The following is a 20,983-nucleotide window of genomic DNA, read 5'->3' as shown; positions in this document are numbered from 1 at the left end:
TTCATATTCGACATTTGAACAAACTTTGCATAGTTTAAATCCAAAGGCTGTCTGGGATGGGACGCTGGGACCCCGACGGTCTCTGCGTTCATTTAGAATGCTGGGTGCGGGCGGCGGGGTTGGGAGGTCACTGCCACGCCCCTTGTGATGTCAAGCCCCCAATGAAAGTCAATGGGAGGGGTTGTGGCAGCTGTCACGCCCCCTCCCATAGACTTGCATTGAGGGGGTGTGATGTAATGAGTGGCGTGGCTGTGATGTCACGACCCTGCCACCCACTCCAAGCATTTGAAACAAAATGTTCTGAACGCTGGGGCAACGGCGTACCGCTTTAAAGGGGTACTATGCCGGTAGAAAACAATTTTTTTTAATCAACTGGTGCCTGAAAGTTAAACAGATTTGTAAATTACTTCTATTAAAAAATCTTAACCCCCTCCAGTACTTATCAGCTGCTGTATGCCCCAGAGGAAGTTCTTTTCTTTTTGAATTTCTTTTCTGTCTGACCACAGTGCTCTCTGCTGACACCTCTGTCCATGTCAGGGACTGTCCAGAGCAGGAGAAAATCCCCATAGCAAACCTATCCTGCTCTGGACAGTTCCTGACATGAACAGAGGTGTCAGCAGAGAGCACTGTGGTCAGACAGAAAAGAAATTCAAAAAGAAAAGAACTCCCTGTCGAGCATACAGCAGCTGATAAGTACTGGAAGGATTATGATTTTTTTAATAGAAGTCATTTACAAATCTGTTTAAGTTTCTGGTACCAGTTGATTTAAAAGAAGAAAAAAATGTTTTCCACTGGAGTACCCCTTTAAAAATCTTAATTCTTCCAGTACTTATCAGCTGCTGTATGCTCCAGAGGAAGTTGTGTAGTTCTTTTCAGTCTGAACACAGTGCTCTCTGCTGACACCTCTCTCTCTCTGTGTCAGGAACTGTCCAGAACAGGAGCAAATCCCCATAGCAAACCTATCCTGCTCTGGACAGTTCCTTACACGGACAGAGGTGTCAGCAGAAAGCACTGTGGCCAAAAAGAAAAGAAATTCAAAAAGAAAAGAACTCCCTATGGAGCACACAGCAGCTGATAAGTACTGAAAGGGTTAAGATTTTTTTAATAGAAGTCATTTACAAATCTGTTTAAGTTTCTGGTACCAGTTGATTTAAAAAAAAAATGTTTTCCACTGGAGTACCCCTTTAAAAATCTTAATTCTTCCAGTACTTATCAGCTGCTGTATGCTACAGAGGAAGTTGGGTAGTTATTTCCAGTCTGAACACAGTGCTCTCTGCTGACACCTCTGTCTGTGTCAGGAACTGTCCAGAACAGGAGCAGATCCCCATAGCAAACCTATGCTGCTCTAGACAGTTCCTGACAAGGACAGAGGTGTCAGCAGAGAGCACTGTGGTCAGACCGGAAATAACTACCCAACTTCCTCTGTAGCATACAGCAGCTGATAAGTACTGGAAGGATTAAGATTTTTATATAGAAGTAATTTACAAATCTTTACAACTTTCTGGCACCAGTTGATTTTCAAACATTTCCCCCCCCCCCCCCCTGGAGCACCCCTTTAAAGTCCCGTCCCCCCCCCAATATCCCTACAGATTGTCCAAGCGGCACCAGGAAGTGCTTTGAACGGGTCTATTTCCTTTATTGCACTTCTAGAATAGTGAGCGGTAAGAGAAATCTTCCATTTGGCTAAGAATTCCTCTTCGATGTTCTCTTTTATGCCTTTCAGCATCAATGCGATTGATTCCCAGGAGACATGTACGAGAACATATTACTTCTGGCAGGACAGGCATCGGTGTAGAGCCAATCCTGCAGAAAGATTCAACTACTAGAACTATATTGTGAACCAATTTGGGGGTTTTCAACTTTTTGGGGTAATTTTGTAGTGAAAGAGAAGAGGTTGTTGCTCTATAGGTAACGTGGACCAGTATCTATATAGGCTACTATGTTTGCCCAAAATTGCCACACAAGAGGGCAGGACCATACCCAACTAGGTTGCAAAACTACAACTCCCTGCATGCCCGGACAGCCTTTGGCTGTCCGGGCATGCAGGGAGTTGTAGTTTCGCAACAGCTGAAGGCACCCTGGTTGGGAAACACTAGTCTAACCAGCGGGGAGAGGAGCGAGTGGCCATGTGACTCTCTCCCTGCTCGTTCTCTTCATCGCCTTTGGCTGTCCGGGCATGCTGGGAGTTGTAGTTTTGCAACAGCTGAAGGCACCCTGGTTGGGAAACACTAGTCTAACCAGCGGGGAGAGGAGCGAGTGGCCATGTGACTCTCTCCCTGCTCGTTCTCTTCATCGCCTTTGGCTGTCCGGGCATGCTGGGAGTTGTAGTTTCGCAACAGCTGAAGGCACCCTGGTTGGGAAACACTAGTCTAACCAGCGGGGAGAGGAGCGAGTGGCCATGTGACTCTCTCCCTGCTCGTTCTCTTCATCGCCTTTGGCTGTCCGGGCATGCTGGGAGTTGTAGTTTTGCAACAGCTGAAGGCACCCTGGTTGGGAAACACTAGTCTAACCAGCGGGGAGAGGAGCGAGTGGCCATGTGACTCTCTCCCTGCTCGTTCTCTTCATCGCCTTTGGCTGTCCGGGCATGCTGGGAGTTGTAGTTTCGCAACAGCTGAAGGCACCCTGGTTGGGAAACACTAGTCTAACCAGCGGGGAGAGGAGCGAGTGGCCATGTGACTCTCTCCCTGCTCGTTCTCTTCATCGCCTTTGGCTGTCCGGGCATGCTGGGAGTTGTAGTTTTGCAACAGCTGAAGGCACCATGGTTGGGAAACACTAGTCTAACCAGCGGGGAGAGGAGCGAGTGGCCATGTGCCTCTCTCCCTGCTCGTTCTCTTCATCGCCTTTGGTTGTCCAGGCATGCTGGGAGTTGTAGTTTTGCAACAGCTGAAGGCACCCTGGTTGGGAAACACTAGTCTAACCAGCGGGGAGAGGAGCGAGTGGCCATGTGACTCTCTCCTTGCTCGTTCTCTTCATCGCCTTTGGTTGTCCGGGCATGCTGGGAGTTGTAGTTTTGCAACAGCTGAAGGCACCCTGGTTGGGAAACACTGCCACACTGGATATCCCCATACTAGACCCATCAACCTGCAGCTTTCTTGTGCAGTCTGTGCAGGGGGCTTCAGGCAAAACCTCATACATGTAGCTTTACCGGGCATGAGTACAGCGCTTGCTCTGGTGTTTCCATCGACAATGAATGGGGGTCCCTGTTACCCCAGCAGTCAGACTCCATGATTTGACACTTACCCCCCCTGATGCACCGACTCTCTGAAAGGAGCGCATGCTACAGATGACACGCGCTTCACTTATTTATACGTGAGCGCCGGAGAGACCCCGGTGCTGTACTTGGGCATATCCAGTGCTCCCATACAAATGAATTGAGCATATGCCATCTGTAGCAGAGAAGCTGGCATCATATTTTACATCCCAGTACATCCCTTTTTATTTGTCCCTCTAACTTGCACATTAAAGGGGTACTCCGAAGAAAACATCTTATGCCCAATCCAAAGGATAAGAGATAAGATGTTAGATCGTGGGGGGTACTGGGGACCCCCGCGATCTCCGGGCGGCAGAGGCTGAAACACGGAAGCTGCAAGCTGACGGAAGCTGACGTCACGCCACACCCCCTCAATTCATGTCTATGGCAAGGGGCGTGACAGCTAGAACATAGCCGTCACGCCTCCTCCTATAGACGTGAAAGGAGGGAGCATGGCGGCTGTCATCGGCACAAAGTTGAGTTCGCTCCGTGCAACGAATGACAGGGTTGCTGCAGCAGAGATCACGGGGGTCTAAGATGAGGATAGGGAATAAGATGTTTTCAGCGGAGTACCCCTTTATAGGGGTACTCGGGTGAAAAACTTTTTTTTTAAATCAACTGGTGCCAGAAAGTTAAACAGATTTGTAAATGACTTCTATTAAAAAACGTAATCCTTCCAGTACTTATTAGCTGCTGAATACTACAGTGGAAATTCTTTTCTTTTTGAAACATAGAGCTCTCTGCTGACATCACGAGCACAGTGCTCTCTGCTGACATCTCTGTCCATTTTCAGAACTGTCCAGAGAAAATCCCCATAGCAAACCTATGCTGCTCTGGACAGTTCCTAAAATGGACAGAGTTGTCAGCAGAGAGCACTGTGCTCGTGATGTCAACAGAGAGCTCTGTGTTCCAAAAAGAAAATAATTTCCTATGTAGTATTCAGCAGCTAATAAGTACTGGAAGGATTAAGATTTTTTAATAGAAGTCATTTACAAATCTGTTTAACTTTCTGGCACCAGTTGATAAAAAAAAAAAAAAAAAAAAGTTTTCCACCGGAGTACCCCTTTAGGGTGCGTTCCCACCTGGCGTATACGCATCGCATTTCACGCTGCGCAAAATTTGCGGCGGGAAATACGCTGCGTATTCCTTGCTCACTATACACACAGGGCTTTCGGGCGGCAGCCCTATGCGTGTAGTGAGTTTTGGAAGCGGAGTCGCGCGTCACAGTCACGCCGGCACACTGCCCCGCCTCCAAAACTCACTACAAGCGTAGGGCTGCTGCTGGAAAGCCTTGTGTGTATAGTGAGCAAGGAATACACAATATTTCCCACTGCTGCCTCAAATTTTGTGTAGCGTAAAATACGCTGCGTATACGCCAGGTGGGAACGCACCCTTAAAGGGGTACTCCGGTGAAAAACGTATTAGTTTTTTTAAATCAACTGGTGCCAGAAAGTTAAACAGATATGTAAATTACTTCTATTAAAAAATCTTAATCCTTCCTGTACTTATTAGCTGCTGAATACTACAGTGGAAATTCTTTTCCGTTTGAAACACAGAGCTGTCTGCTGACATCACGAGCACAGTGCTCTCTGCTGACATCTCTGTCCATTTTTAGGAACTGTCCAGGGTAAAAAGAAATCCCCATAGCAAACATATGCTGTTCTGGACAGTTCCTAAAATGGACAGAAATGTCAGAAGAGAGCACTGTGCTCGTGATGTCAGCAGAGAGCTCTGTGTTTCAAAAAGAAATGAATTTCCGCTGTAGTATTCAGCAGCTAATAAGTACAGGAAGGATTAAGATTTTTTTAATAGACGAAATTTACAAATCTGTTTAACTTCCTGGCACCAGTTGATTTAAAAAAAAAAAAAAGTTTTTCACCGGAGTACCCCTTTAAGCAGCATTTATTACAAAGGAGTGGTGCAGACGGGTGGCTGCTGCATTGCACGTGCCCTTCCTTATCTTTAAAATAATAATAGGATTGAGTAGGAAACGTCCAACCTGCATTGCCACTACAGACGCTGAGAGATCCTCTATCTCAGTGGTCTTCAACCTGCGGACCTCCAGATGTTGCAAAACTACAACTCCCAGCATGCCCGGACAGCCAACGGCTGTCCGGGCATGCTGGGAGTTGTAGTTTTGCAACATCTGGAGGTCCGCAGGTTGAAGACCACTGCTCTATCTATTCATGCTTAGGAAACTTTCTGCTCATCTTGTATTTGCGTTGCCTTTGTATTTGTATATGTATATTTTTTTTGCTGCGTTTTTTTATTTATTTTTTATTATTTTTTGTCATATTGTAGGCGTTTTCCTTCTCCCCCCACATGCTTCCATTTCTATACATATATATATATATATATATATATATATATATATATATATATATTATATAAACCGCTGGATTTCCATGGCGTCCCAGGGATTAATAACGCAGCTTCTCAGCATCTCTCCTTGTGTACAAGAAAAGAATATTCTGCAGTTTCCTTCCACCTGAGCCACATGAGACTAATAAATACCCCGGCCTGAAATTTATGGTAATCCCTGAACCAATATTTCTTTTCTTTCTTGATTAGAAATCACTTGCTCCAGCCGGGCTGCGTCTTCATCTGCAATTACTGTTTGATTATTTCAGCTCCGGATTTGTGGGAAGCGCCAGTCGACCAGCTTCGCCTCCGTGTTGTGCCTCCAGTAAAACAAACACATGCCATTATCCCTGCTTGGTGACTGCCACCGACATGTTGCTAAACAATCTCTGTTGATTGCACAGAAGTCGCCTGTGGAGTCGGCACCAGCTTCTGATTTTTTTTTTCCTCTTCACTTTTTTGGAAGGGGCATTAACCTGTTCATCCTTGTGTACATATATCCTTTACATTAGGGGTGAGGAATGAGCTAAGCACCATACTATTACTGGAGGAGGGCGAACGCTTTATCATCTGGGTAGAGGTGGCTCCACCAGTAGGCTACGTGTGACATCCTTATCTTTAAAGGAGATCTCCGGCGAAAAATAACTTATCTTAGGAGATAAGTAACTGATCGCGGGGGGGGGGTCTGACCGCTGGGGCCCCCCCTCGATCACCAGGACAGGACCCGTTGCTCAGTGAGGAGCGCGCGCTACAGCCGGCACTCGCTCCATTCATTCCTATGGAAATGAACGGAGCACGTGCCATCCACCGATAGACGACACACACTCCTTACTGAGAGCACCAGGGTCCTGTCCCGGTGATCGGAGGGGGACCCAGCGATCGGACCCCACGATCAACTCCACAGGAGAGGGGATAGTTTATTTTCGCTAGAGTACACCTTTAAAGGGGTACTCCGCCCCTGGCATCCTATCCCCTATCCAAAGGATAGGGGATAAGATGTTAGATCGCTGCGGTCCTGCTGCTGGGGACCCCGGGGATGGCTGCTGCGGCACCCCGTCATCATTACTGCACAGAGCGAGTTCGCTCTGTGCGTAATGACGGGCGATACAGGGGCCGGAGAAGCGTGACGTCATGGCTCCGCCCCTCATGACATCACGGACCGTCCCCTTAATGCAAGTCTAAGGGAGGGGGCGTGACGATCGCCACGCCCCCTTCCCATAGACTTGTATTGACGGGGCAGGCCGTGATGTCACGAGGGGCGGAGCCATGACGTCACGCTGCTCCGGCCCCTGTATTGCCGGTCATTACGCACAGAGCGAACTCGCTCTGTGCAGTAATGATGGCGGGGTGCTGCAGCAGCGATCCTTTGGATAGGGGATAAGATGTCTAGGGGCGGAGTACCCCTTTAAAGGGGTACTCCGCTGCTCAGTGTTTAGAACAAACTGTTCCGAACGCTGTAGCCGGGAGCTCGTGATGTCATAAGCCCGCCCCCTCATGATGTCACGCCCCGCCCCTCAATGCAAGTCTACGGGAGGGGGCGTGACAGCCGTCACGCCCCCTCCCATAGACTTGCATTGAGGGGGCGGGGCGTGACATCACTAGGAGGCGGGGCTATGACGTCACGAGCTCCCAACGCCAACTCCAGCGTTCGGAACAGTTTTTTCCAAACGCTGAGCAGCGGAGTACCCCTTTGTTATAAATGAGCTTGTTACGCCGAGCGCTCCGGGTCCCCGTTCCTCCCCGGAGCGCTCGCCTCATCCTCGTTGCTGCAGCGCCCCGGTCAGATCCACTGACCGGGTGCGCTGCGGTACCGCCTCCAGCCGGGATGCGATTCGCGATGCGGGTGGCGCCCGCTCGCGATGCGCACCCCGGCCCCCGTACCTGACTCGCTCTCCGTCGGTCCTGTCCCGGCGCGCGCGGCCCCGCTCCCTAGGGCGCGCGCGCGCCGGGTCTCTGCGATTTAAAGGGCCACTGCGCCGCTGATTGGCGCAGTGGTTCTAATTAGTGTGTTCACCTGTGCACTCCCTATGTATACATCACTTCCCCTGCACTCCCTCGCCGGATCTTGTTGCCCTTGTGCCTAGTGAAAGCGTTCCCTTGTTTGTTCCTAGCCTGTGTTCCAGACCTCCTGCCGTTGCCCCTGACTACGATCCTTGCTGCCTGCCCCGACCTTCTGCTACGTCCGACCTTGCTTCTGTCTACTCCCTTGTACCGCGCCTATCTTCAGCAGTCAGAGAGGTTGAGCCGTTGCTAGTGGATACGACCTGGTCACTACCGCCGCAGCAAGACCATCCCGCTTTGCGGCGGGCTCTGGTGAAAACCAGTAGTGACTTAGAACCGGTCCACTAGCACGGTCCACGCCAATCCCTCTCTGGCACAGAGGATCCACCTCCTGCCAGCCGGCATCGTGACAGAGCTGTTTACATGATAGGTTTGTTATCCATTGAGCACTTACATATGAATGTATCAACAACTCATCGTACCCTTTCATTGGTAATAGGTAGTTCACACTTATTACTACGTTTTGCCTTTTGTACTTCTATATCCGTTTTTTTTTTTTGTTGTTGTTTTTTTTTCAGTTTCTGGTGGAATAGAATAGTTTAGCTTTACTGTCCTTATGGAAAAATGTATAGCTGACATTTACTTATTTTTAAACTAGAGTCCATAAGAAATGTAAAGCTATTTTCATATGTTTAACTAAGGCCAGGTTCACATCAGCATCGAGATCATTCGCTGAATCCGTTTAAATTAAAAGGGGCGCTGTCAGAATTATAAAATGTTCAATGTTGTAGATATTGGCAAAACATAAACCTCTCTAATATACTTAATAAAAAATGGTATCTCCTTTTTAAAGAAATCGTGGCCACTAGGGGTCCCCATACCATCCAGAACATAATCCTGTCCAACTACAGCATCATCTTTGTCCCAGCTGAAGTACAGGCAGTAAGGGAGGGACTAGCCTTCCTCTGTGTTCACTCCTGTCCTATCAGACTGCAGCAGAGAGGAGGGGGTTACAGAGAAGCCTACAGTGATTGTATTAAGAGACACAGCACAGAAGACTCAGGAAGGAAGTGAATTCATGGTGAATGAGGGCGGGCACAGTGCTTGCCTGGGACGTGCCCCTTCCTGAGCAGTGGATGTCAGAATAATTGAGCAGCAGAACGGAGGGATTTCTGAACCAAATACAGAAGCTAGACACATAAAAAAGACATGTAAAGCATCTGCATGACCCAGTGAGAAACATATAGAAGCATTATTTTATTTTGTGATATGGCAGGTAGGCTTTAAGGGAGATGAGAGGAGGAATAAAATACTGCATATCTTAACCTAGACCCCAGACAGAAACCCCACAATCCCATTCAAAGTCAAGGTTCAGTTTATTCTTTCGCGGATCCACTTGGATATGCATTGCTGTCACTGGTGATGCCACATGTCTGAACCGTCCTAGTGCCAACGGAATCAGTCCTTGCTGCTGTGCATGGAAGGTCCGGCCTGGAATTTTTCCGAGTAGACATTTCATAGTGTGAATGCAGCTTAACTGAATGTAATGGAGGGACTGGGGTGTGTAATGGAGAGACTGGGGTGTGTAATGGAGAGACTGGGGTGTGTAATGGAGAGACTGGGGTGTGTAATGAAGAGACTGGGGTGTGTAATGGAGAGACTGGGGTGTGTAATGGAGAGACTGGGGTGTGTAATGGAGAGACTGGAGTGTGTAATGGAGAGACTGGGGTGTGCAATGGAGAGACTGGGGTGTGCAATGGAGAGACTGGGGTGTGCAATGGAGAGACTGGGGTGTGCAATGGATAGACTGGGGTGTGCAATGGAGAGACTGGGGTGTGTAATGGAGAGACTGGGGTGTGTAATGGAGAGACTGGGGTGTGTAATGGAGAGACTGGGGTGTCTAATGGAGAGACTGGGGTGTGTAATGGAGAGACTGGGGTGTGTAATGGAGAGACTGGGGTGTGTAATGGAGAGACTGGGGTGTGTAATGGAGAGACTGGGGTGTGTAATGGAGAGACTGGGGTGTGTAATGCAGAGACTGGGGTGTCTAATGGAGAGACTGGGGTGTCTAATGGAGAGACTGGGGTGTGCAATGGAGAGACTGGGGTGTGCAATGGAGAGACTGGGGTGTGTAATGGAGAGACTGGGATGTGTAATGGAGAGACTGGGGTGTGTAATGGAGAGACTGGGGTGTGTAATGGAGAGACTGGGGTGTGCAATGGAGAGACTGGGGTGTGCAATGGAGAGACTGGGGTGTGCAATGAAGAGACTGAGGTGTGTAATGGAGAGACTGAAGTGTGCAATGGAGAGACTGGGGTGTGTAATGGAGGAGCCACCGTTATCCGGATAGCGGACAAGTATGTGGGAGTCGCTTGCGTTTTTCTGACAGACCAAATTATCCTCTCTATTGGTGACCTATCTGGGCCGTCCCAAACCTATTCACCATGTACGTCGTCAAATAACCACTGCTCCCAACAGCTTGGTCAGAACAGCCTAAATGGCGGGCAATTTGTGTAAACTATTCTGTTTCTCTCAGTCCAATGATGCGCCCACTCTCAAAGTCCGTCAACTGGGCAAAACGGTTATAAAATGTCTAGCAGTCAACTAAATTTCACCAAAAGGTACACTACCCAAAAGTAGCCTCTGAGAGCCTTTTTATAGGGAAATGGAGGAGGCACTTTTATGCCCTCTTCTGGCAAGACCGAGTGTCTAATCCGGTGTTTCCCAACCAGGGTGCCTCCAGTTGTTGCAAAACTACAACCCCCAGCATGCCCAGACAGCCGAAGGCTGTCTGGGCATGCTGGGAGTTGTAGTTTTGTAACAGGTGCAGAGACACTGTTTGGAAAACACTGGTGTATTTGCAGACATATATATTGCACATGTATTGCAGACATTTCTGCGACTCTTCTTCATCTGAACAGGGAATCCACGTGCAGATACATCTCCATTTGTAGTTATGGAACGAATTTTCTGTTGCGGAAATTTATGCAACAAATTTTGTTGCGTGTGAATATCCCCTAAAGCCGCAGTAGCACTTAGAATCAATCCATGTAAGGCTGCATTCACACCACGTTTTTGCAATACAGTTCCTGTATCAGGTTTTTGATAACAAACGGATTCCTCAAAACCGGCCCAAACTGTACAAATTTTAACCCGTATACAGTTTGAAAAATGATGTCTTGTGGCATCCGTTTTTTAAGAAAAAAAAAATATATATTTTTAACTTTTCACTCCATTATGAATAAAGTTTCACTTGTTTGATTGAGATTCCAAGAGACAAACTTTTGGCGCGTACTGCGCATGTGCAAAGTCAAAACCCGTATGGTGCAAACCGGAAGGAACCATAGGCACATACGGTTCTCTACAGTTCCCATTGACTCCCATGTTAAACGAATCGTATACGGTTTCAATACGGTTTTCTCCCTGGACCAAAAACGGCGGTAGGCTACGGTTTTGAGTACGGAGGAAAAAAACGGTAAAAATGCGAAAAGTACACCCGGATGCATCTTTTTTGCTTTTTTTTTTTTCAATGGAGAGTCAATGCATTAGTTTTTCAATCCGGTTCTGTACGGTTTTCAAATTGAAAATGTATACGGGAACTGTATCGCAAAAACGTGGTGTGAACGCGGCCTAAGAAACGCGTCCATCCTATGTGCTCCATACACGTACAGTGGTCCCTCAAGTTACAATATTAATTGGTTCCAGGATGACCATTGTATGTTGAAACCATTGTATGTTGAGACTAGAGATGAGCGAACTTACAGTAAATTCGATTCGTCACGAACTTCTCGGCTCGGCAGTTGATGGCTTTTCCTGCGTAAATTAGTTCAGCTTTCAGGTGCTCCCGTGGGCTGGAAAAGGTGGATACAGTCCTAGGAGACTCTTTCCTAGGAATGTATCCACCTTTTCCAGCCCACCGGAGCACCGGAAAGCTGAACTAATTTACGCAGAATAAGTCATCAACTGCCGAGCCGAGAAGTTCGTGACGAATCGAATTTACTGTAAGTTCGCTCATCTCTAGTTGAGACCATAACTCTATGGAAACCTGGTAATTGGTTCTAAAGGCACCAAGATGTCATCCAAAAATAGGAAAAGGTGAGGATTAAAGAAAAATAAGTAGATAACTAATATAGATAAAGCAAATCCTTACATATAAAAGTAATAAATATCTGCTGGGAGCTGTAATCACTGTCTATGTCAGTGTTTCCCAAGCAGGGAGCCTCCAGCTGTTGCAAAACTACAACTCCCAGAATGCCCGGACAGCCAAAGGCTGTCCGGGCATGCTGGGAGTTGTAGTTTTGCAACAGCTGGGGGCACCCTGCTTGGGAAGCACTGGTCTATGTTGAGGACAGGAGCTTCTTTAGGGTCCTGTACAGTACACAGTGTCCTAAAAAAGTAACATGGAGCCGCCCTCACCTGGTGTCCAAAGGAGCAGCTAACCCTGGTACAGGTTAAGAGTACAGAACATGTAATACCTCCATGTACTGTAGGGGGCGCTACCAGACCCCAGTCAGTGCATACACTTCAGTAATACAGGTAAAGAGTAGTACAGAACATGTAATACCTCCCTGTACTGTAGGGGACGCTACCAGACACCAGGCCGTGCATACGCTTCAGTAATACAGGTAAAGAGTAGTACAGAACATGTAATACCTCCCTGTACTGTAGGGGACGCTACCAGCCACCAGGCCGTGCATACGCTTCAGTAATACAGGTAAAGAGTAGTACAGAACATGTAATACCTCCCTGTACTGTAGGGGACGCTACCAGCCACCAGGCAGTACATACGCTTCAGTAATACAGGTAAAGAGTACAGAACATGTAATACCTCCCTGTACTGTAGGGGACGCTAACAGACACCAGGCCGTGCATACGCTTCAGTAATACAGGTAAAGAGTAGTACAGAACATGTAATACCTCCCTGTACTGTAGGGGACGCTACCAGCCACCAGGCCGTGCATACGCTTCAGTAATACAGGTAAAGAGTAGTACAGAACATGTAATACCTCCCTGTACTGTAGGGGGCGCTACCAGACACCAGTCAGTGCATACACTTCAGTAATACAGGTAAAGAGTAGTACAGAACATGTAATACCTCCCTGTACTGTAGGGGGTGCTACCAGCCACCAGTCAGTGCATACACTTCAGTAATACAGGTAAAGAGTACAGAACATGTAATACCTCCCTGTACTGTAGGGGACGCTACCAGACACCAGTCAGTGCATACGCTTCAGTAATACAGGAGTTTTACCAGTGAATGCCCATTCTGATCGGTCAGTTCATTGACACGTTTCACAGATCTGGACTGTCTGTACATTGTATGTTGAGTCTTGTTTCAACGTACAATGGTCCAGAAAAGACCATTGTATGTTGAAACTATTGTATGTTGAGGCCATTGTAAGTTGAGGGATCACTGTACATGATTGTATACGACACAGTTCGCCAACGTGATGTTGATTTGTTTCCGATGCGGTGAAGCATCTTCCGTTAGCCCCGTGTTTGTGTCGGGTGTTTTCTCGCAGCTGTGTTTTGTTTACTTTGTGCGTAATTTTCCAAATCTGCGTTTTCCTTAACTCTTTGCAAGAGCGAGAGCGGAGGAGGCAGAGGGACACGGCTGCTCTGTGCTCCGCGAACAGTGCTCAGTGTGTTCACCTCGGCCCCGCCAAGACCTGGCTTTTCTGGGCCTCGGCTTTGGCCCCAAAGTGCTCGGAATTACACCTAGTATTCAGCCCTGGAGGGAACCTTCTGCATTACTCCGTCTCCTGTTCATCACCAGACGCCATTAACCCCTCGGTGCCCTGGTAAACACCGGCTCCGCTAACAGGATGTTAATTGGCCTAATGGGTTTTAGTGTCACCGTGCGATAATTATTCCGTATATAACGAGCTCATTATTTTTCCTGTTATTTATTTATTTTTTTTCGCCTTTCATAGTCTGAACTCCTATTTTTCCAGGTAACAGAAAGACCTAAGATAACCGTGTTCTGGATCCCGGACGGTCGCTCTTCCCATTATCCTTCCGTGCATCTTATTTCTGTACAGACTTGTGTTGATACGTTGTTGATACGTTGTTGATATATTGTCTATTTTTACTTCATTATTTATATTGTGTATGTAGTAAATAAAGAGTAAATGATGCATCACCTCCAGGCTCGCTCTCCTATCGTACAACAATATTCTTATATAATTAATGGAACTTATTGAGAAATCTTATAGAGTACCTGTTATATCACAGAAAAAAATACTGCTTCTATATGTTACTCATTAGGTGATGCAGATCATTTACTTGTCTTTTTTTATGTGTCTAGCTTCTGTATGTGGCTCACAAATCTCTCTGTTCTGCTGCTTACTCATTCTGATATATACTTCTCAGAAAGAGGCGTGTCTGAGGCAAGCACTCAGCCCGCTCTCACTCACCATGCATTCACTTCCTCCCTGAGTCTGCTGTGCACTGCAGGCTGCTCTCTAACCCCTTCCTGTCTGAAAGGACAGAAATGAACATAGAGGAGTTCTAGTCCCGCCCTTACTTCCTGAACTTTGTCCCTGCCTGTGCTGCAGCCGGACAGGATTATGTTTTGGATGGTATGGGGACCCCTAGTGGTCTTTTTTTTTTTTTAAAGCTATGATATCCGCTGCCATGCCTATCCTCTCTGTCAACACTGGGACTGCGGTGTAATAAGACACAGTGGTCCGCAGTGCATGTGCCCTTGCAGGCTCTGATGTGCACACGTGGCTTCACAGAGCGAGCGCTCGCTCCCACCATCTGACACCTTCGTGCGTATGTGCAGGGCTAGAGGCAGGGAGCGATGCCTCTAATACTGCACATGAACATGGAAGCGTCAGACGGCGGGAGGGGGTGGGGCTATGACATCATGAGCTCCCGGCGTCGGCTCCAGCTTCAGAACAGATTTTTCCAAACGCTGAGCAGCAGAGTACCCCTTTTAAAAACCGACAATGGGCAAATCAGTGCAAGAAAGCTGGGGCATCTATCCTCACCATCCATATAGTCATAGAAAAATCAGTATATCGGGGTGTAGTGGTATAGTCTCTAACAGATACTACCCCCAGTGTGTATAGGTGATCCTCAGAAATGAGCAATCCTGTAACATCAACAAAACATCCCAACGCATTTCCCCCCCCCCCTTAAATATGGGGTTCATCAGGGAATAGCATACAGGACAAAACACATGCAGTATAATGCAATACACCAGAATTAACACACTAATGGAATATAACATCATTCATAGGTGATATTTCCCAATGGTTCAAGATTGGACCACTCACTCGGGTCCCATAGGGTTTTTGCCTGATGAAGCTGCCCTTGCGCAGCGAAACGCGTTGCATGAATGTTACAATAAAGCTACTCTTTTGATATATCCACGGATCCATGCCTTTTTAAATCTGAACAGCGCCGGGTATCCTGTTAGTTTCTGAAGTCCTTTTATAGTCCATGCTACCCTGGGACAGGACGGCTGCAGTCAGAGCTTACCACATGTGTGCTTCCCATTGTTGTGTATGCTACACAACCAACTTTGGTAAGAGGCCATCCTCCTCCTCCTCCCCCTCCTCCCTGTGGGATTACTTGGAGTCCTGCACATGAGCTCCTTCTCCCCTTTCTATTTTCATAGGGTGTATATGATATCCAGGGAAAAAGACAATGTAAACAGAGATGAGTTTCTCCTTGTTCAAGCAGGTCCCTAAAGTTAGTATTATAGGGAACATGTCCTGTGTACTCTAGATATATCAATGTCACTCCCCAATATGTGGCCCTGGGTTCACATGATGCATCAACAGTGGCTCTTCCAAAATGACTGCTATCAAACTGTATTGAACCCGCTCTATTCTTCATCGGTTATCATTATTTGTGACTAGTAAATACATATATTACCTACAACCTATTTCTTTTAATCAAGATTAACTTTCTCCCCTTTAACAGGGCCCTAGATGTGAATCAATCCCATGATGCAACATGTGTCCCCAGCACCAGCTCTGTCAATGATGGCCACCCAGAGTGTGCCGCCACCCCCTTACCAAGAGAGCCCACAGGTGAGTGCAGACATATAGGGTGTAAGGATAAAAAAAAACAATGGCAGCACTAATCTAGGATTGTACTGAAGTCCTGATCTCCCTCCATCCCTATAGTTTATAGGACTGATCCAAAATGTAAAGCTTGTCATGGACCAGAGTTTTCCACCCAACGCGCCTCCAGCTGTTGCAAAACTACAACTCTCAGAGTTTTAGATGCCGATTACAGCATCTAAAATGTTATTAATGGGTTACGATGGCGGCGGAAGGGCTTCGGGCCACCCTGTCTGGTTTCTCTTGTATAGTCTGCCTTAGGGTCTGTTCACACGGCAGACTACCTGCAGAATTTCCACAGCGGATTTTGCTACCATTGACTTCAGTGGGTCAGCAGAAAATCCGCAATAGGGGCAGATTTGCAGGTTTTCCTATTGGACCTTTTGAAATCAACGGTAGCAAAATCCACTGCGGAAATTTCTCAGGTTTTCCACTCGTGTGAATGGACCATAAGGCAGACTATACAAGCAGATTGCTGATAACAATGCTCAGTGCTGTACTATGGAATAGCAGTGTTCAGTGTTAGCAATCGAACAGTTGTTTGTTATAGGGGACGAAAAAATGGTGAATAAAATAATAAAAAAAAACTGTGGTTATAAATAAGTCCCTCCCCTAAAAAAATGTCGTCACCCCCATTTTCCCATTATCCAAATAAAATAATGTAAACCAAAAAATAAACGTATTTGATATCGCCACCAGTGTAAATGTCTGAACTATTAATACATAACGTTAATGAAACCGGACGGTGAATGATGGAAACTTAAAAAAAATAGGCCAGAATTGCTGATTTTTGGTGACTCCATATATCAGAAGAAAAAAAAATAATAAGTGATCAAAAAGTCCTATGTAAACAAAAACTACAGATCACGGTTGAAAAAAAATAAGCCCCCAAACCCCCCATTGAGCCCCATATATGGTAAAAAAAAAATTAAGGGGTGAGAATAGGGAAATTTTAGGCATACAGTACATATTTTCATTACAAAATGTTAGTGAAATATAACAAAACCTATACAAATTGGGTATTGCTGTCATTGTACGGACCTACAGAATAAAGTGAACATGACATTCCTACCATAAAGTGCAGTGTGGAAATGACCCCCAAATGTTGGAGAGTTGTGTTATTTTTTTCTTATTATTATTTTACCCCACAAATATATACAATATATATATATATATATATATATATATATATATATATATATATATATATATTATTCTTCTTATTTATTTATTTATCTTTCTTTTATCATATAGTTTGGGCTGAAATGAGTGTATTTGAGGTATTGTAATGAGGACCATAAAGTACAATTGGTCCCACAAGTAACAAGCCCTCATATGGCCCTATAGGTGGAACATTGAAAGAGTTATGTTATGGCTATTATGGCTATTAAATGGCGACAAATCCCTGCATCCTTAAAGGGGTACTCTGACCCTAAATATCTTATCTCCTATCCAAAGGATCCAAGGGCCGGGTGAAGCAACGTTCTAAAGCCTGGGGCATCTGTTGAGGGGGGCAATTGAGTGTTCTATTAGTACAGCAGCACAGACCTAAACATTAATGGCACTGCAGAGCCATATGACCTAGTGAAATGGAGTGTTAACTCCGCATACCGCAGACTGGTTATAGGGTCCGTCCTGAGATAATTGTATCTTCACATAGAGGGCTTATAACATTGTTTTAACTAAATACAATAAAGGTTATTTTTTTTTTACCCGGTGCTTCTGCCCTGGGGTTGGGTAATTGGAACAAATAAGGGCCCCTTACTGCCCAAGGGTCATTAGGTCAATTATCTGTGTTAGTGATGTCATGCTACACTCTCTCCATTCATGTCTATGGGAGGGGGCAAGACTGCTAGTGCATAGACATGAATGGAGGGGACGTGGCGGCTGTGGTCGCCAGTCATCCGGCACGGAGCGGAGTTCGCTTCGTGCACCAGATGACTGGGTGCCGCATCGCTGGGGTCCCCAGTGGCATTACCCCCGTGATTGGACATCTTATAAGATGTTTAGGGGTGGAGCATTCTTTGAAGAGGTTAAAGGGGTTATTCAGGAAAAAACTTATTTTTATATATCAACTGGCTCCAGAAAGTTAAACAGATTTGTAAATTACTTCTATTAAAAAATCTTAATCCTTTCAGTACTTATGAGCTTCTGAAGTTAAGGTTGTTCTTTTCTGTCTAAGTGCTCTCTGATGACACGTGTCTCGGGAACTGCACAGAGTAGAAGAGGTTTGCTATGGGGATTTACTTCTAAACTGGGCGTTTCCTGAGACATGTGTCACCAGAGAGCACTTAGACAGAAAAGAACAACCTTAACTTCAGAAGCTCATAAGTACTGGAAGGATTAAGATTTTTTTATAGAAGTAATTTACAAATCTGTTTAACTTTCTGGAGCCAGTTGAGATATATATATATATATAAGTTTTTTCCTGGAACACCCCTTTAAATAGTCGCCCAATACCGCTGAAGTTGGATGCTTTGTATTTCGTATGGGGTCCTTGGCATATGATACCTCTTATCTTTGGTGTGATCTTTGGAGGGGATATTGTATGTAACTTGGTATTTCCAGACTTCTTTACTGAATTCTGAAAAGAGCCAAACTGTATCAAAAAAGGAAAAAATCAGAATTATTTTTGCACAGTCCACATCTTGATCCTGTGCGATCTGCAGTATTCAGCACATCAGGTTTCATGTTCTTCGAATAATGTATAGCAGTGCTTCCCAACCAGTGTGCCTCCAGCTGTTGCAAAACTACAACTCCCAGCATGGCCGGACAGCCGAAGGCACACTGGTTGGGAAATACTGCCTTAGTGAGTGGCCGAAGGCTGTCCAGCCATGCTGGGAGTTGTAGTTTTGCAACAGCTGGAGGCACACTGGTTGGGAAACACTGATGTATAGTCTGGGGCAGCGCTAGCTGAAACACATCCTTATATGCCAGTGTTTCAACTGCTGGAGCAACACTGCCATAATAAGTGGTCGAAAGCTGTCTGGGTATGCTGGGAGTTGTAGTTATGCAACAGCTGGCGGCACCCTGGTTGGGAAACACTGCCGTAGTGAGTGTCCGAAGGCTGTCCGGGCATGCTGGGGGTTGTAGTTTTGCAACAGCTGGAGGCACCCTGGTTGGGAAACACTGCTGTAGTGAGTGTCCGAAGGCTGTCCGGGCATGCTGGGGGTTGTAGTTTTGCAACAGCTGAAGGCACACTGGTTGGGGAACACTGCCGTTAGTGAGTGCAGAGCGCTCCCAAGGGGAAGAACTTCTCACTCCTTCAAGAACAACCTTAACCATCTGCAGGGGCTGAAGTTGCCGCATTCTGCACAGATTCATCAGCAGCTGGAAGAGGTTTAGGGCTAAAAGGATTAGCTGAGAGAATCAAATACCTCAGATCTGCAGAAATAGAAGAGTTAGTTAAGTGTGAAGAGTCTAATTAAATTCACATTTTACTGCAAATAAACTCATCACAGCTGCTGAACGACGGACCCTGCCCTCCCCGGGGATTCTGAGCCCATCCTATTCTTCCTGTTTGATTCTAGAGAACCCCGCTGAAGTATGTTTTCCTGCTATTTCTATAGCTCCAGCATATTCTGTAGCGCAGTACAGAGAGCGTATCCAATCCTATCAATGGAATTTCTCTATTTCGGGGATAGGCACCCCCACGTGTATTATCCATCATTCATGAAAACCTTTCTAGATGTTTCTAGAGCACAGAACCCCCAGAAAAATCTATGAGAACATGGAAAGAACATGCAAACTCCATGTAGACATTCTCTTTATCAGAATTAAAGGGGCTACTCCGGAGGGGAAAAAAAAGTTTTTAAATCAACTGGTGCCAGAAAGTTATACAGATTTGTAAATTACTGCTGTGGTGACCCAGTACAGGAGTTGTCCTGTCAGGTAAACATTGTCTCAGGTGCTGCACTGAAATGCACTACAAATTATTGCCTGATGATTTATAATGTGTTTGTTACATTGCCTTTTAATACATGTTAAGTGTCTTTAAGGAATGATGATGCAGGGTAAACCATGTGATAGTGATGCCCAATGGGAGGCCCCTTAGCTTAGTCCTTATGGTGTAGGGGGGGGGAGGAGCTAGTCAGTGGAGCTTAGAGTGTTCTTAGAGCTGAGATATAGTGTGGAGAGGAGTCAGAAGGAGAGCTGAGGTAATTCAGGGAAGCCTAAAGAAAATCTTCAAGTGAACCACCACCATTCTGTTAGTGTTCCCCGCCCAGGAGCGGTTGGAAATTCCTAGCTGTGGGCACAGGCAAGTCGATGGGCCACACAGTGCTAGTCCGGGATAGATACAGTAGAAAGTTTCAGGCAGCTGGATCCCAAGGTCTAGTTCATACTTTGTAGCTTTAATTGGACATTATCAGAACCCAACTAAGCGTGGGGTGTCTTAAAAGTCACAAGTCTAAAGACCCAAGTTTAAAGTATTTAGTATCTAAGTCTGTCAAGTCCAGTGCGTGCACAGCAACTACAAGTCCCAGTAAGGCAACAGGCTCCCAAGGGTTACTCTGCATCTCATCTATTCTGAGACATTCCTGTCTCCCTGCATCTGTGGCCATTATTGTCCCCAACGCTTGACCCAGGAGAATTGTCTTAACCTTGGAACATGGTGGTTAACGTTACCCTGGCATCATGAACTGTCCATTATATCATTCACACCATAGGCACCACACCGATATTTGAAAATCTTAATCCTTCCAGTACTTATCAGCTGCTGTATGCTCCAGAGGAAGTTGTGTAGTTCTTTCCAGTCTGACCACACTGCTCTTTGCTGCCACCACTGTTCATGTCAGCAACTGACAGAAATAGGAGAGGTTTGCTATGAAGATCTTCTCATACGCTGATCAGTTCCTGACACAGACAGAGGTGGCAGCAGAGAGCACTGTGGTCAGACTGGAAATAACTTTCTCTGGAGCATACAGCAGCTGATAAGTACTGGAAGGATTAAGATTTTTATATCGAAGTAATTTACAAATCTGTATAACTTTCTGACACCAGTTTATATGTAGGCCTTTAATTTATCTTGAATTTTCCTAATTGGTTGGACCCATTTTGGAAAGGAAATGTAGATTTAAAATCAAATTGTGTTGCCAAAGTAAAAAAAAATACATATATATATATATATATATATATATCTTATCTGGTTTGACCCAAAGTATTCTCCATTGTACAAAACTTAGGTCTTCAGTAAGAAATGGACACTTAGCGGTGCTATGACCGGTCTGATTCCGGCATTACCTATTATTAACCATACCTGTTATTAAGCATCAAAACGAAGGGAATCACGTCT

At 46.0% G+C, this 20,983-nt stretch overlaps 1 protein-coding gene across 11 annotated transcripts in view; it reads left to right on the top strand.

Annotated features, from left to right (window-relative positions):
- PKNOX2 (PBX/knotted 1 homeobox 2) overlaps positions 1-20,983 on the top strand; it is a 430,049-nt gene that overhangs the window by 330,445 nt on the left and 78,621 nt on the right. For 10 of the 11 annotated variants that reach the window (XM_056544248.1, XM_056544254.1, XM_056544247.1 and 7 more), the window contains one exon: positions 15,548-15,657. The exons of the other annotated variant lie outside the window; for it this stretch is intronic. In XM_056544248.1, the coding sequence (XP_056400223.1) occupies positions 15,571-15,657 (87 nt within the window). In that variant the 5' untranslated portion in view covers positions 15,548-15,570. The remainder of the gene's footprint in view (positions 1-15,547; positions 15,658-20,983) is intronic. 11 annotated transcript variants of the gene reach the window in all.

This window comes from Hyla sarda, chromosome 10 (assembly GCF_029499605.1).
Source record: "Hyla sarda isolate aHylSar1 chromosome 10, aHylSar1.hap1, whole genome shotgun sequence".
Classification (NCBI taxonomy): domain Eukaryota; kingdom Metazoa; phylum Chordata; class Amphibia; order Anura; family Hylidae; genus Hyla; species Hyla sarda.
The sequence above is the reverse complement of the archived record's forward strand: the minus strand, read 5'-3'. Positions and strand labels throughout refer to the sequence as shown.